The 14,373-nt window shown below is 40.8% G+C and overlaps 1 protein-coding gene across 1 annotated transcript; it reads right to left on the bottom strand.

Annotated features, from left to right (window-relative positions):
- Positions 1–7,859: 7,859 nt before the first annotated feature.
- On the bottom strand, positions 7,860–12,546 carry LOC102713188 (beta-glucosidase 19-like). Its single transcript, XM_006655175.3, has 13 exons — positions 12,161–12,546; positions 11,973–12,036; positions 11,150–11,208; positions 10,957–11,032; positions 10,795–10,866; positions 10,467–10,554; positions 10,093–10,351; positions 9,835–9,950; positions 8,979–9,199; positions 8,857–8,885; positions 8,670–8,769; positions 8,452–8,536; positions 7,860–8,350 (listed from the first exon to the last, which is right to left on the bottom strand). The coding sequence occupies exons 1-13, from the start codon at positions 12,308–12,310 to the stop codon at positions 8,122–8,124; spliced, it is 1,548 nt and encodes a 515-aa protein (XP_006655238.1). The 5' UTR covers positions 12,311–12,546; the 3' UTR covers positions 7,860–8,121.
- Between the last annotated feature and the right edge of the window lie 1,827 nt (positions 12,547–14,373).

Raw genomic sequence — 14,373 nt, 5'->3', positions numbered from 1 at the left:
GGCGGCGTATTGGCGTGCGTCTCTAACGAAATCCGAATGCGTTGTTGCACGTCGGCTGCTGCTTCTTCTTCATCTTCGTCTTAGTCTTGGCATTTACGGACTTTGATGGACAGACCAGGTTCTCTCCTCTTTACCTTAATTCAAATAAAAATCGCGTGCTCCGCGAGGACAAATTTTGAGTCAAATGGGATGATATGGACGTCTTGCCGATTTCTTAGTTGCCCTTGTTGGACAGGCTGATCCTGATCGGGCAATTGAAAAAAAATTCTTTTTTTAGAAAAATTTGAACCAACTCAGGAGATAATTGTTTGGCTAAAAAACCAAACGACATATTTACAAACGAAAGATAGTTTGTGAATTAAAAATTTATATGCGTGTTCTTAGTGATCTAAATCCTAGATAAAAAAATAAACTGTAATAAAAATTCTCAAAATCAACTTTAAATTTAAAGTTAAAAACTTAAAGTTTCACATATAAAGATAAAAAACGTCAGAGTTCTTGCTAGGACGGGATGGAACCGGATGCAGTAACAGTGAGTTCTCTGAATGGTTGGTTACAAACTTACGACCAAATCTGGAAGAGTCTTTAGTGTGGTTACAAACTAGCATTGTCTCTTTTTTTTTTCTATTTTACTCGTGATTTGTTGGATTCTATCATATTTTACTCTTTTCAAAGAGCTAACTTAGAAATTTCATAGCTAAAGGAATCTGTTCACATGATGGATGAGGGCATATTATTTTTTATTTTACTGGTATTTTTTTTAAAAAAAATGATGCGTGTTTGGTTGTTCTGTAATAAACACAAACGATAATTGGCTGAGTGCACCACGAGAATAATTAATCTCATAGGATATGCTCTCAGCTCTAGATTGGTTCAAATGACAGCATATACTAACCCTTCAATACTATCTATCCCAAGAATAAAATAGGTTATCCAGAAGATGAGTTAAGGTCTGCCTGACAATAATACGCCAACAAAATTAATTGGTAGAAGCTGTCCAGACACTATATTACTACACCAAACACACACACATATATTTTATACTACACCCAGGGCATAGTATAGCTAAAACGTACGCCTCAACCCTTTCCACAGTGCAAATTACTCGGACTAATTTGTTTACTAAATAAAGTTGCAATTTATTTATTACAAGAAAGGAAAAAGAGAAGCAACCATATGTGCGAGAGTAATTTTTTATGTCTAGATTAATACTCTGTAAGTTATTTATCTACTAAAAGCGTCGAGAAATTTATTTACCGAGAGAACGAGAGACAGTGAGAGAAACCATATAGTAGAATGAACAGAAAAATCAGAAAATATGCAGTTGCGCACTCTATTAAAAGAGCAATTTTACTATCCTTAGTAGATACCAAGAGTTACCACTGTTTTCTATATAAAATTTGGTACTTATAGTACCTTGGATGGGAAAAAAGCTTAAGGATAGGAAAAAAGCTCCTATTAAAAACACTCACAGGGTGTGCTTTAGCGCATCCGTAAGAAATTAGAAGCTAACGTGCCTTGGATTCACATTATAGACGTCTTCTATTTTCTGGGCCTGAAACACTGGGGTGAATGGACTTTTCACAGAAATACTCACATTGAACCAAGAGGCCAGTGAAATAATTACAGAAAACTTCACTCTTTTGTACTGTCACGTGCAAAACTTTTTACACAAGTACTCACATTACATGTATTGAGGCTGCCTAGTGCTTAGCAGAGTTATTCTTGTGTCATCTTTGATTAGGTGTTGATTTCTTTTTTCAGGTTTTGGTGATGCGCATCAGGTTTATAATATATGGTTGTTTGAAGTTTTCAGGGAAATATTCCTTTGAAGACATTTTATTGTTCTGTGTGGGCATGTTTTTATGGTATGCAGGCACTAAGAATCATGAAATCAACGATTGAAGCTTTATATGGTCTTCCTTTAGATATTCATACTTCGTTTTGTATCAGCCTATCAGACTTACGATATATTGAAAGTATAAGCACATACTGATTTAATCTATCACATAAATAAATCATGATATTGTAAAGCGAAAGCATGGCAACACATGGATCAACCAACATGAACAGATCTGATCTAAACATGTATGCGAAACAACTACACACGAATAGATTAAACAGATGCAGTACTAGATTAAACATAATTGACCTGTACCGAAGGTTGTTCTGAGGAGGATTGTGAGCAGCACGAACGACTCGCGGCGTAGAATGTTGACGACGGCGAGGCGCGACCGATCGACGGGAAAGACGAGCCATCGTTGACGAACAGCGAGCAGTCGCGCAGAGCGCTCCCCAAAAACCTTATTCGCCCTCTCCCGGTACAGGACTTCACGAGGGCGACGGTTCCGGAGACCTGCTCTCCCGATCGCTAGTGCACGCCGGCGAAGGGGATGGAGTAGACGACAGTGGTGGCGTAGCACAGAGGAAAGACAAACCCTAGATTGTTTTTTCACATACGTTGCAACGAGGTAGCGGTCCGGTATTTATAGGACGTGTGATCAGCACGCCTACCATATCGTAACCGAACCAGATAAGCCGCGCGTAACCCATCTGGACTCTACACTATCTCGCGCAAGGAAGAATCCGATAAGTTTCCAAAACTAATCACCGGAATTTCCGTTTCATGCAGCAAAACAAAACTGCAAAAGGAAGCCGCATCTGCGCAAGCACGAGGAGGCAATTTTGGCGGACCATTCACGCGCATGTCGTGCGCGCGCGCCACCCGGCCCAGCCCGGCTAGGCTAGGCTAGGCGAGACGAGCGAGCGTGCACGTGTGTTGCTCTATTTCTTTCTTGCTCAAGGGCCTAGAGAGCACTCTCCTATTTAAGGATGTCTCACTCTCATAGAACTAGCAAGGTGGTACTAAATGTTCACATGCATGCTTCCATGAAGTGGGCTTTTTAGATTTTCCTAGGAATTATTCTACACATGGGCCTTAGCCCAACCAATAATTCCATCAATCCCCCACCAAATCTCAAAAGCCTTAGAGATTTGCCTGTCAATGTACTGTTTATATACCAGTATTGCGATTGAGACCGATTAAGGTTGAACATCCACCCAGAACCCCAAGCTACACTTACTCACAACTTGAACAATGGACTATGACTTGAATTACAAGTTTGGTGCAAGTAAGTTTCAGTTAGAGCCTTGACTGATATTAGACTGCTAGTAGTCTACCCCACGGGTGGAGCCTATAAGTCATACTCCATGGTCTCCATAGATTGCGACTACTAGTCAAGCTCATATAGGTGTGTTCTTTCAAGATTACTCTATAGGATAGTATCTTCGCTGATTAAAGCCAGCAGAACACATTAAGGTATTGCCAACCTGCCTTGTAGCAAGAGAGTACATGCATCTTCACTTAGAGAGGGTTATTAATTAAGAATACTCTCCTTCAGTTAACTAAAGGCTTGTTCTTCCTAGTTCCTAATTCACAGAATCTCCGATTACATAGGTTGTGTTACTACCATAGATAACTCATATGGGTCTCATACCCATCTCCTTCGATGCAGTGTCTATCACATTCCGTGATAGCCCCTTAGTAAAGGGATCTGCCAGGTTTCTAGCTATTTGGATGTAATCCAACGTTATAACTCCGGAGTTTCTCAATTTCCTGACAGACTTCAATCGTCTCTTCACATGCCTAGACGATTTCATATTATCCTTAGAACTGTTCACCTTAACAATCACAGTTTGATTGTCACAGTTCATTAGGATAGCTAGCACATGTTTTTCAATAATTGGTAGATCCATTAGTAGATCTCTCAACCATTCTGCCTCAACAGTAGCAGTGTCTAGTGCTGTAAGCTCTGCTTCCATGGTTGATCTCGTCAAAATGGTCTGTTTGCAAGACCTCCAAAAAACAGCACCACCACCTAGTGTGAAGACATATCCACTAGTGGCTTTGATCTCATCAGCATCTGAGATCTAATTTGAATCACTATATCCCTCTAGTACCGCGGGATAACCAGAATAGCAAAGTCCCAAGTCCATAGTACCTTTTAGATAGCGCATAACTCGCTCGAGCGCTTGCCAATGATCATCTCCCGGATTAGAGGGAAACTGGCTCAACTTGCTCACAGCAAAGGAGATGTCAGACCTAGTTGAACTAGCTAGGTACATTAGTGAGCCAATGATTTGAGAATACTCAAGTTGATTCCTAGTTTGTTTCTTATTCTTTCGAAGCAACATGCTAGGATCATAAGGCGTTGGAGAAGGCTTGCTATCAATATAGCCAAAGCGATTCAAGATCTTCTCCATATAATGAGATTGCGACAGTGTAATCCCATCATCGCCCTTAACTAGCTTAATGTTTAGAATAACATCAGCTACTCCAAAATCCTTTATGTCAAAATTTTGAGACAAAAATGATTTAACCTCTTTAATCACCTCAATGTTTGTCCCAAAGATCAGTATGTCATCAACATACAGACAGAATAAATCCATCGCCCCCACCATGGCGATAGTATACACACTTATCTGCCTCATTGACTGCCAAGCCTGCAGATGTTAGTGTTATATCAAATTTCTCATGCCATTGCTTAGGAGCTTGTTTCAAACCATACAAAGATTTTAGCAACCTGCACACTTTGCCTTCTTGACCTTTTACTACAAATCCATCAGGCTGATCCATGTAGATTTCCTTATCCAACTCTCCATTGAGGAAAGCTGTCTTAACGTCCATTTGATGAACGAGAAGACCATGTGAGGCAGCCAGAGATAGTAGTACTCGAATTGTGGTCAATCGCGCAACAGGTGAATAAGTGCCAAAGAAATCTTCGCCTTCTTTCTGAGTATAGCTCTTAGCCACAAGCCGAGCCTTATACTTTTCAATAGTACCATCAGGCCTAAACTTCTTCTTAAATACCCACTTACACCCTACGGGTTTGCATCCATAGGGTCGCTCTGTCACCTCCCAAGTCCCGTTAGCGATAATGGAATCCATTTCACTACGAACAGCCTCCTTCCAGTAGTCTGCATCTGGGGATGCATAAGCTTCTGAAATTGACTTGGGAGTGTCATTCACGAGATACACAGTGAAGTCATCACCAAAGGATTTAGCCGTCCTTTGTCTCTTGCTCCTCCTAGGAGCTTCACTGTCATCCTCTTCAATGACAATTTCATGTGTAGGTTCCAAATGTTCAGTTGGAGTGACTGAACTTGGAACCATCTCAGAAGATTGGCTAGATGTGTTATGTCCATCTTTCATTGGGAAAATGTTCTCAAAGAAAGTAGCATCTCGAGACTCCATAATTGTACCAACATGCTTGTCAGATACCTCAGATTTAACTATTAAAAACCTATAAGCAATGCTATGATGAGCATATCCCAGAAAGACACAGTCCACAGTCTTGGGTCCCAACTTAAGTTTCTTAGGAATTGGTACATTGACTTTCGCCAAGCACCCCCACGTACGCAAGTAAGAAAGTGATGGTTTTCCAATCCATATCTCGTATGGTGTTTTGTCCTTATTTCTGTTGGGAATTCTGTTAAGTACATGATTCGAGGTCAGCAATGACTCCCCCCACCATGCCTGAGGTAGCCCCGCGGTATCTAACATGGCATTCATCAAGTCAGTCAGAGTGCGGTTCTTCCTTTCGGCAACCCCGTTGGATTCGGGAGAATAGGGAGGTGTCCTCTCATGTATTATGCCATGCTTCTCACAGAATAAATCAAATTCGTTTGAGAAAAACTCTTCACTACGATCTAACCTAAGTCTATTTATCTTTTTGTCAAGTTGGTTCTTAACTTCTGCCTTATAGATTTTAAAATAGTCTAGAGCCTCATCTTTCGTTTTTAGCCAATACACATAGCAAAATCTAGTAGCATCATCAATCAATGTCATGAAGTATCGTTTTCCACCCTTAGTCAACACCCCATTCATCTCGCACAGATCAGAATGTAGGAGTTCTAATGGCGCCAAGTTTCTCTCCTCAGCAGCCTTGTGGGGCTTACGAGGTTGCTTTGATTGCAAACAACCATGGCACTTAGAACCTTTGACAATGAAAAATTTAGGAATCAAACTCATACTGGAAAGCCGAGACATTAAACCAAAATTAATATGACATAAACGTGAGTGCCAAACATTAGCATCATCATCCATACTACCACAAATATGGTTCACAGACTTATTGCAAAAATCAGAAAGGGAAAAACGGAACATGCCTCCGCACTCATAGCCTTTACCAATAAAATATCCATGTTTAGACATGACTACTTTATTAGACTCAAACACTAACTTAAATCCGTCTCTACATAGACGGGAACCACTAACGAGATTCTTGTCGATAGTAGGGACATGCTGCACGTTCTTCAGCTGCACGATCTTTCCCAAAGTAAACTTCAGATCCACCGTGCCAACACCATGAACAGAAGCATGCGACCCATTCCCCATTAGGACGGAGGAATCTCGAATGGCCTGATAAGAGGTAAACAATGAGATATCAACTAATTAGTAGATTGACTGACTGAAAGAACAGTAGAAAAATTACCATACCCTGTCCCATCTTTAGTCATGCCAATGGTCACATTGATAGAGTTAGAGGTCTGTCTCGCAGGTGCCTTCATGCCCTTGCAACCCTTCTTCTTGAAGTTAGTGTTCTGCTAGGCTTTGAATTTCCCGTTGTTCCCTTCATGCCCTTGCAACCCTTCTTCTTGAAGTTAGTGTTCTGCTAGGCTTTGAATTTCCCGTTGTTCTTGTGAGAGGGCTTGTGCACCACATTAGCACTTGATTGCCCCCCATCGCCTTTAGACGCAACATCCTTAGCTCGAGCCTTCTCTTCAACATCAAGTTCCTTAGCGATGGTTTGTATATCATGGGCCTGTTCTACCACATAACGGTTTTCAACCATCCTGATATAGCGTCAGTCATATGCATATATGACTCTACGAGACGATCACCAAGAACGCTAAGAATGCCTTGCGCCACCCGCAACACGAGGGTGCGCGCGCCACCCAGCCCAAGCCCAGCGCAGCAAGCGAGAGCGCGCATGTTACTCTATTTCTTTCTTGCTCAAGGGCCTAGAGAGCACTCTCCTATTTAAGAAGGTCTCACTCTCATAGAACTAGCAAGGTGGTACTAAATTTTCACATGCATGCTTTTATGAGGTGGGCTTTTCTAGATTATTCTACACATGGGTCTTAGCCCAACCAATAATTCCATCACAATATCTGTAATTAATCTCCGACCTGGAACTATGCATTGGATTATTAAAACGTTAATATTTTACATTCATTTGAACTGCCTGTATTCTTGCAGAAGATCTGATCTTCAATATTTCTTCTTACCTTTTTATTATTTCAGACCTGAATTATATATCAGGATTATTGCATACTTGTTTTTTTTCCTGCTTTTATTCCAGATGCATCGAGGTCCTAATGCTAGATGAGGCTGCCTAATCCACGCCCTCGTAACGTACACTTTCTCAATGACATTTACATCTGCTTCAGGTATCGACTAATTTGTCATGAGTCCCTTTCCGTTGTACAGAATTTAATCGATACTGTTAATATATTTTTATTAAATAGTTGTGATTAAATTATATTATCAATTACATTAGGAGTAGTAGAACAACTACATTAGGAGTGTAGTAGAAATTTAGAGGGATATTATCGTCTTTTTAATTGTAAGACTAAAAGTTAAGTATGTGTTATCTTCTCTGCTATCGGGCTACAGCGGATTGCGACCTCACCACCGTGTATGCGCACGCAGAGGAAACGATCTTCTGTTCTGCGAGGCTGTCAAAACTCACTCTGCAATTACCTTTTTGTTTGCAAAAAAAAAAAATTCTAAATAGAAAATACTACTAATCAATTAATTAACAAAGTACCAAAATACTATTTTTAATTAATGGCTTAGATTAATTTCACTGGTAGTATAATAACATTAGTGGAGAGCATCGGAAAGGGACCTATTATTTATAATAGTAGTGAAGCCCTCGAGCTGTCTTTGGGAATTGGGAGGATTTAAGCCAACGAGTGTTGAGGCTGCAGCCATAGCCGTAGCCAACTCTGAAAATTGCAAGACCATGCATCATCGTGTCACTAGAGCATACAGTTGTTCTTGCAGGAGAACAGCAAGGCTAAGGCTTCAAATTCAGAATGGCAGCAGACAGACACTCAAAGCTGAGAATGAGATGCTGCAGAGACGAAGCCATCCTCCACCTCAACGACAGCATTGTTCTTCAGGAAGCCTGAGTACCATCTGGCAGAGTGCCTGGGCATCCTTCTCAGCTCCCCGCCGCCAAAATCGACGGCGACAAGGCCAAAATGCGCCTTGTAGCCGCCAAACATCTCGTACTGATCCATGAACGACCATACGGAGTACCCCTTCACGTTGGCGCCGTTCCTGGGATCGGTCGATCAGTCATTCAGTAGTAATATCCATGAGTGAAAATCTTGTGATGAACTCCAAGTGTGTGCAGTGATAAAACATAATTCTTAAAGCACCTGATGGATTTCAGTGTGGCTGCCATGTACTTTCTCAAGCAGTCAATCCTACCCTCATCATCCAGGGTTGCATTTGATCCACTGCCTGATACAAATGCCCAGGTGAAATTGATGACAGAATGTGAGCTGAAAGTAATATCTCTGAACCCTAAATTTTTGTTAAAAAAGAGGACAGGATGCCTAAAGTTAACATTGGAGGTTAATTGAGTGCTACTGACCATTTTCCTGGATATAAACCAGAAAATCTCCATACTTTTCTTGAAGGTATCCAAGAGTATGCTCTAGGCCCCGAGGATCTAATGTGGTCCCTGGTAGAAACTGCATCAACAGCATTCAAACAAAACCATTTTACAGTCTGCAGATGTTACTATAAGTTCAATATTTTCAGTTCAGAGACGGTATCACCTCTCGAGTAGGTGTGCTATTCTTGGTGGCTGCACAAAAATGCAGGCAAACATAAAATGAGTGGACTTCATAAAATTTGAGAATATATGAATAACAAAAGCATTTCAGTACGAATTTTCTACCCCAGAAGAGAGAAGCCATATCAGCAGTGACATCCTGTAGCGGCGCCTTTACTACGTTACTGTCATCACTCACATAATTTGAGATATAATGATTCAACCCAATGAAGTCGAACGCGTTAGTAACCAGCTCAGATTCGTTGTTAGAGAAGGACGGAAGGCGGGAACCGGCAGCCTTCTTCACTGTCACTGGGTAATCTCCAAACACCAAAGGATGCAAGATCCTGCAATTTGGTTAGATTTTATGGTTTCAGGATTCAGATTTAACTATGAGGGTGCAACATTGTCTAATGTATTTGAAACAAAGACTTAAAGATGGAGTAGCAATAGAGTTCGCTGCAGTGGCTGGTGGCAAAACTTACAAACAAAACCTATAGTGCTCTTGAAGGAACACAAAAAGATAGCTTCGGTATCAGATTTTCTCATATTTTTACTCGTAACAAATTATTAACTTAAATTTTAGAGGTACAGTAAACAGAGGAGTGCATATAGTTTTTCTTTATGCAGATTTGATGACAGACCCCAAAATAGGTGTTCACTGTACCACTACAATTTGCACAGTCATATACCAACTCTTTTTTCAAGGTCATATACTAACATTTTGATACTAATACTCCACAATAAAAAATAGGTGTTTTAAATGTTGAAAGTCAGACCTGCAGCTATCCACTAACAAAATTAATGTGTATGCAGAACAATAGAATAGGCAAATAGTAGATGCAATGAATGCAATCATGGAGGATTGAGTCTTGTGGGTACATACTGACTTGAAGATCAAGCCAAATCCCTAGCGATAGAGTTATTTGTTTCATTCTTGCTATGGTAAATACATTGAGAAATAGGATATAACATGGCATACCATCCAAACATGTAATCCTTTACTCTTTCAGTGGCAACAATATCTTCAGCTGAATCTGTTAATGGGTAGAACCACATGGAGTATATGTTGATGCCAACAATGCCCTTTTGTGCAGCCTAAAACAGTGAAACCAGAAACACAGCAATGAAATCCATGTCCTAGACTTCATAAGAGTAATTAAGATCACACAGTACACAGACATTTCAAGAAAACATTCAGAAGAAGGCAGAAAATTTTCAGATGATAATGCACACTCACTTGGTACTTCTCCCTGTAAAGTCTAACAGCTGAAGCATGAGCTAGCAGGGTATGGTGTATGAACAGGTATGGCTCAACTGTGGAATTTCCAACTGTACAATTGCTTCTACCAAATGGATATGAGCAACGGTTTGGTGGGAGATACCCATCGTCGTAGCCAGATTGAGCCATGACATTTGGCTCAATTACAGTTGTCCAATGCGCAACTCTGTCACCGAACTCTCGGAAGCACACATCGGCATATGCTGTGAAGTCATCCCTGCAACACATATGCAGGGAAGGTAGAGCTTGTGAGGAACAAAATTCTAGTTCTTGTCATTCTTGATAATGTTTATCAGCATGGAGTGAATGGAAATTATTGGGTTAGTGCTTACACAACTTTGGGGCTAACCCACCCACCATACTCGTCTTGAAGGCTCTGAGGAAGGTCCATATGGTACAGGACAGCATGTATCTGAATACCTATTCATGAATGAGGACCAGAAAACCTAATCTCAGATGTTACCCGTCATGCATCATTGCTGCTAAGTGGATCATTGCTGCTAAGAAGATCTCTTCCGAGTGGTTTATTATGGTTGGTTATTTAAGACTGTTCATAAAAGAAATGAGAATTGTTTTTTTTTCTTTTCAGAAACAAGAAAGTACATATATGCATGCAAGTGGAGAAAGTTCAAAATGATAGGAAAATCAACCTATTCTTACCTGCTTTCACCAGCTCATTTATCATACTGTTGTAAAATTGCAGCCCTTTTGGATTAACCGCTCCTCTCCCATCTACAGATTGTGCAAAAGTTAAAATCAGAACATGCAACTTCATCAACAATGATAAATTGATAATATGTAGTTGACACGTAGTTGTCGTACTGGGAACAAGTCTGGACCAAGAAATGGTGAACCGACAAGCCTCCAGACCTATCTCACTCATTAGCTTGACATCCTCCTACATAGATAGAGCCCTCAATGAACATAGATGAAAAGATAATTTCTCAGACCACTGCAAGATCATGGATGATTAGCCTGGCATTTGGTGCTTTTATTTCTAATCTAAACACCATACCCTGTACTTATGGTAGCCATCACATGCCATATCACCTGTTTCGCCTCCTGGGTTCCACCCTGGTGCAACAGACCACAAGTTAAATTGACACAGGTAGGTAGAAGAACAACCGTACGTTTGAAGACACATTTCTTTTTTCCCGCCAATTTAAGTGCATTGCTAACAAAACTCGCTGTAGTTTATCATGTTCAGTTCCCTAACTCAAAATAGTAAGGAAAGAAAACATCTTCAACAATGTTCTATTGGGCTTTGTGCGTATTTGATGGACCAAGATCCTCTAACGTAGGGGAAAAGCTAGAAAATTAGTTTATTGGGGGTCACCGGGGTCAGAATATACTAATCTTATTTAAGCTTTAGTGTCATCTTAGCTATCTAAATAATATAACAATGAATTTCGTCGGAGGTCATCAGGGTCGGCTGATTCCGACGGATGACTGTAGTCCGCCCATGTCTAATGTAATGTCGGAGGGACGTAGTTGATGGTACGTGGAGTCCCATCGTTCATGGGCCCACATGTAAGTGACCACGTCACCGGCGAGCTCACGTAAGAGGATTCACATCTGTGTTTGACATAGCTACTGGTTTGTCAATTATCTAAACTCTAATAAATAGTTCATTTGAGCTATCCGGAAAAGAAATGCAAGTATGCAACTTTTCCGATTTCTCTTGGCTGAATCATGTGTACCCTCCAAACTAGAATAACATGACACCATCATCATTGTAAAAAAAAATGCTCCTCTCTTGTTGCAAGTAGTACTAGGTAGTTAATTAGGAAGCAATTAGGCACAAAACCAATCAAAATTGAAAGGGAGAGAGGGAGTACATGAATGTGCGTAAGTGTCCCAGATGCTTGGTTTCCTCCCATCCTCTGCAGCTGCTCCCTCATACTGCAAAACCAAAACCCAACCAAACCAAACACGCATCCGTTCTTAATCTCCGCAGGTAATTAAGAACAACGAGCAGCAGTAAAAGATCAAACTGACAAAAACCCAAAAGAGTCATCTTGGTTACCTGATAAGCCGCAGTCCCGGCTCCAAACACGAAGCCATCGGGGAAGTCGTCCCGGGTGAACTGCAGCGACCTCACGCCATGAACATGAAGCAGCAGCCATGGCGAGAAGAAGATGAGCAGCAGATGATGCAGGCGATGTCTCCTCTCCATCGCGTTCTCTGGACGACGATCCGGCAAGAACTTTTTGGGGATCTTTTCCGAGAATTTTGACCGGTGGTGTTTGGTGGCTCAGCTCAGCCCATTGCGGATTCGCCGGAGATGGGGAAGAAGAGCTGCAAGAAAATGCAGCGAGAAGAGAAGAGAAGAGAAGCTCAGCTGCATCCGTTCCAATCAGAATCCATTGCCTAGAAAAGAAAAGAAATGAAAAAAAATGGAAAAAGAAGAAAGAAAACGTGGCAGGAAGATTGCCTCATTAAAGAAGACGGATAGTAGTAGGTACGTACTGCAAATCCTCCATTGAGGGAGATGCTTTGGATAAATTTGAGTGAACACCAAATTTTCTCAAATCTCAATCGTCGAACTGTATGAGCTGAGGGATACTGCCAGGAGATGAGGTTCTTGCTGTCCTGGTCGTTATACTGTCTATTTTAACCTTCTGGTTAATAATGTTGATTAAAAATTTTGTGTAAATATATAAAATTGTAGGATATTTTTAAAATTTCTACGTAATAAGTTAAGACGTAACCAAATAATTAATAATTATATATTTTTAAATAAGACGAATTATTGAACGTAGTCATATAAGTTAACAATATTAAATAGAAAAGGAAAAGTACTTCACTTTGCAATCTCCGTGCATGACAAACATGAAATTAAAAATAATTTGTTTTAAAAGTGACTAGAATTAAGGATAAAAGACTGACGCCCTCGGTAAACATGAAATTTTTGGAAGCGGAAGTGTAGGTGAGGTAGGATGGCGACAAACACGATCATGAAGTGATTAATGAGAGTAATAACAGATCAACGAAAATGCTCATCTTGTGGCTCTATTCTCCTGTTCTCCGTTTGAATACTACCGGGTAAGGTAGCTCGGTGAGAACATAACTAGCCCTCCCGTCAGCAAAGTGAAACCCCCTCCTCTAGGCTTGTTACAGTGGTGGGTGATGCACGTCGAGACCCAATGAAGAAGATGTCTCTTTACTACCTTCTAGTAAGAATAGAGAAGATGTCTCATCTAGTAAGAATACACTTATTTGTGATCCTCCCTCTGTGACTGCTATTCCTATACTATCAGAAAGTAGACTATCCTAAGATTCGGGTTGCGATCCTCAAGGAAATAAGCTTTAATCTCAAAAATACTATTAGAGTGGGGAAACTTATAGCTACCTGCTCTTTCATTGAAATGGACGAATTACTGCCAGTAATCTGAGAATTCATTGGTTCAAGGTGATGACACACCGCCTTTTGGCTTGGTTCAAGCCAGCTTTCCAGCTATCCAATTACCGTGAGAGCTCTTGGACTGTTAGACCAAGTAAAGGTATTTGTCCCTTCCCCTTACGAGCCTGTGGGTGAAAGTGCCCCTCCAATTGCACAAGTCTCTCCAGTCCCAACAAGGGACAATCAATCCAGTTAGCCAATTTTGGAAAGCTTTTTAAAGTGCTTTACTAAATAAAGTTCTGTTTCGGCCATTGAGCAAGAGCAAGTATTCAAGCAGGAGTAGAAAGCTTCGATGCATTGGAAGTTCGATCTTCTACCTGCGAGTTCTGTTACAGCAATTGGGAGTACCCTTTTCACCGCAAGTTCTCTTACATTTAGTAAGCCAGCGGCGAGGGTGCCAACTCTTACGAGATCTCACCCCGATTATAGTGAGTGCTTATCCCTTGATCTTCCCTTGGAGTGCCAATTGTATAAGAAAGTCTTAAGCAAGTATATTTCAAATCTTAAGCTCATCTAGTGCCAGTGCACGTCACTCTATTCCCTAAGAAAGCAAATGATAAGAAGCTAAGCGCCCTTGCTAACTGACTTAACTGATACTAGCATGGAACTAAACTAATTGAAAGAGAGCAGCTACTGACGTACGATGAAAAAAGGCTGCTGCTTCCTACGCTCATAGCAAAGGTGTCTATTAACAAGCACACTTAATAATAAGAAGATGAATGCTTGGTGCTTTAACCACCAACTGAGTCCCTGCTTATTCAGAGATGACCCGTAGGAAAGAAACTGTCGAAAGTATGAGCCGAGAGCCTTATCCCTATCCGAGTGAAGGGTTGATT

Source organism: Oryza brachyantha, chromosome 5 (genome assembly GCF_000231095.2).
Source record: "Oryza brachyantha chromosome 5, ObraRS2, whole genome shotgun sequence".
Taxonomy (NCBI): Eukaryota; Viridiplantae; Streptophyta; class Magnoliopsida; order Poales; family Poaceae; genus Oryza; species Oryza brachyantha.
This window is presented reverse-complemented; position numbering and strand designations above follow the sequence as displayed.

Bases quoted from the DNA above. Each gene is read 5' to 3' on its own strand.
- LOC102713188 (XM_006655175.3), bottom strand. From the start codon at position 12,310: ATGGAGAGGAGACATCGCCTGCATCATCTGCTGCTCATCTTCTTCTCG. The intron at 10,555-10,794 runs GTAAGAATAGGT...ATTCATGAATAG, and splicing joins AAATGAGCTGGTGAAAGCAG to GTATTCAGATACATGCTGTC. The intron at 9,951-10,092 runs GTGAGTGTGCAT...TCACTGTTTTAG, and splicing joins TTTACAGGGAGAAGTACCAA to GCTGCACAAAAGGGCATTGT.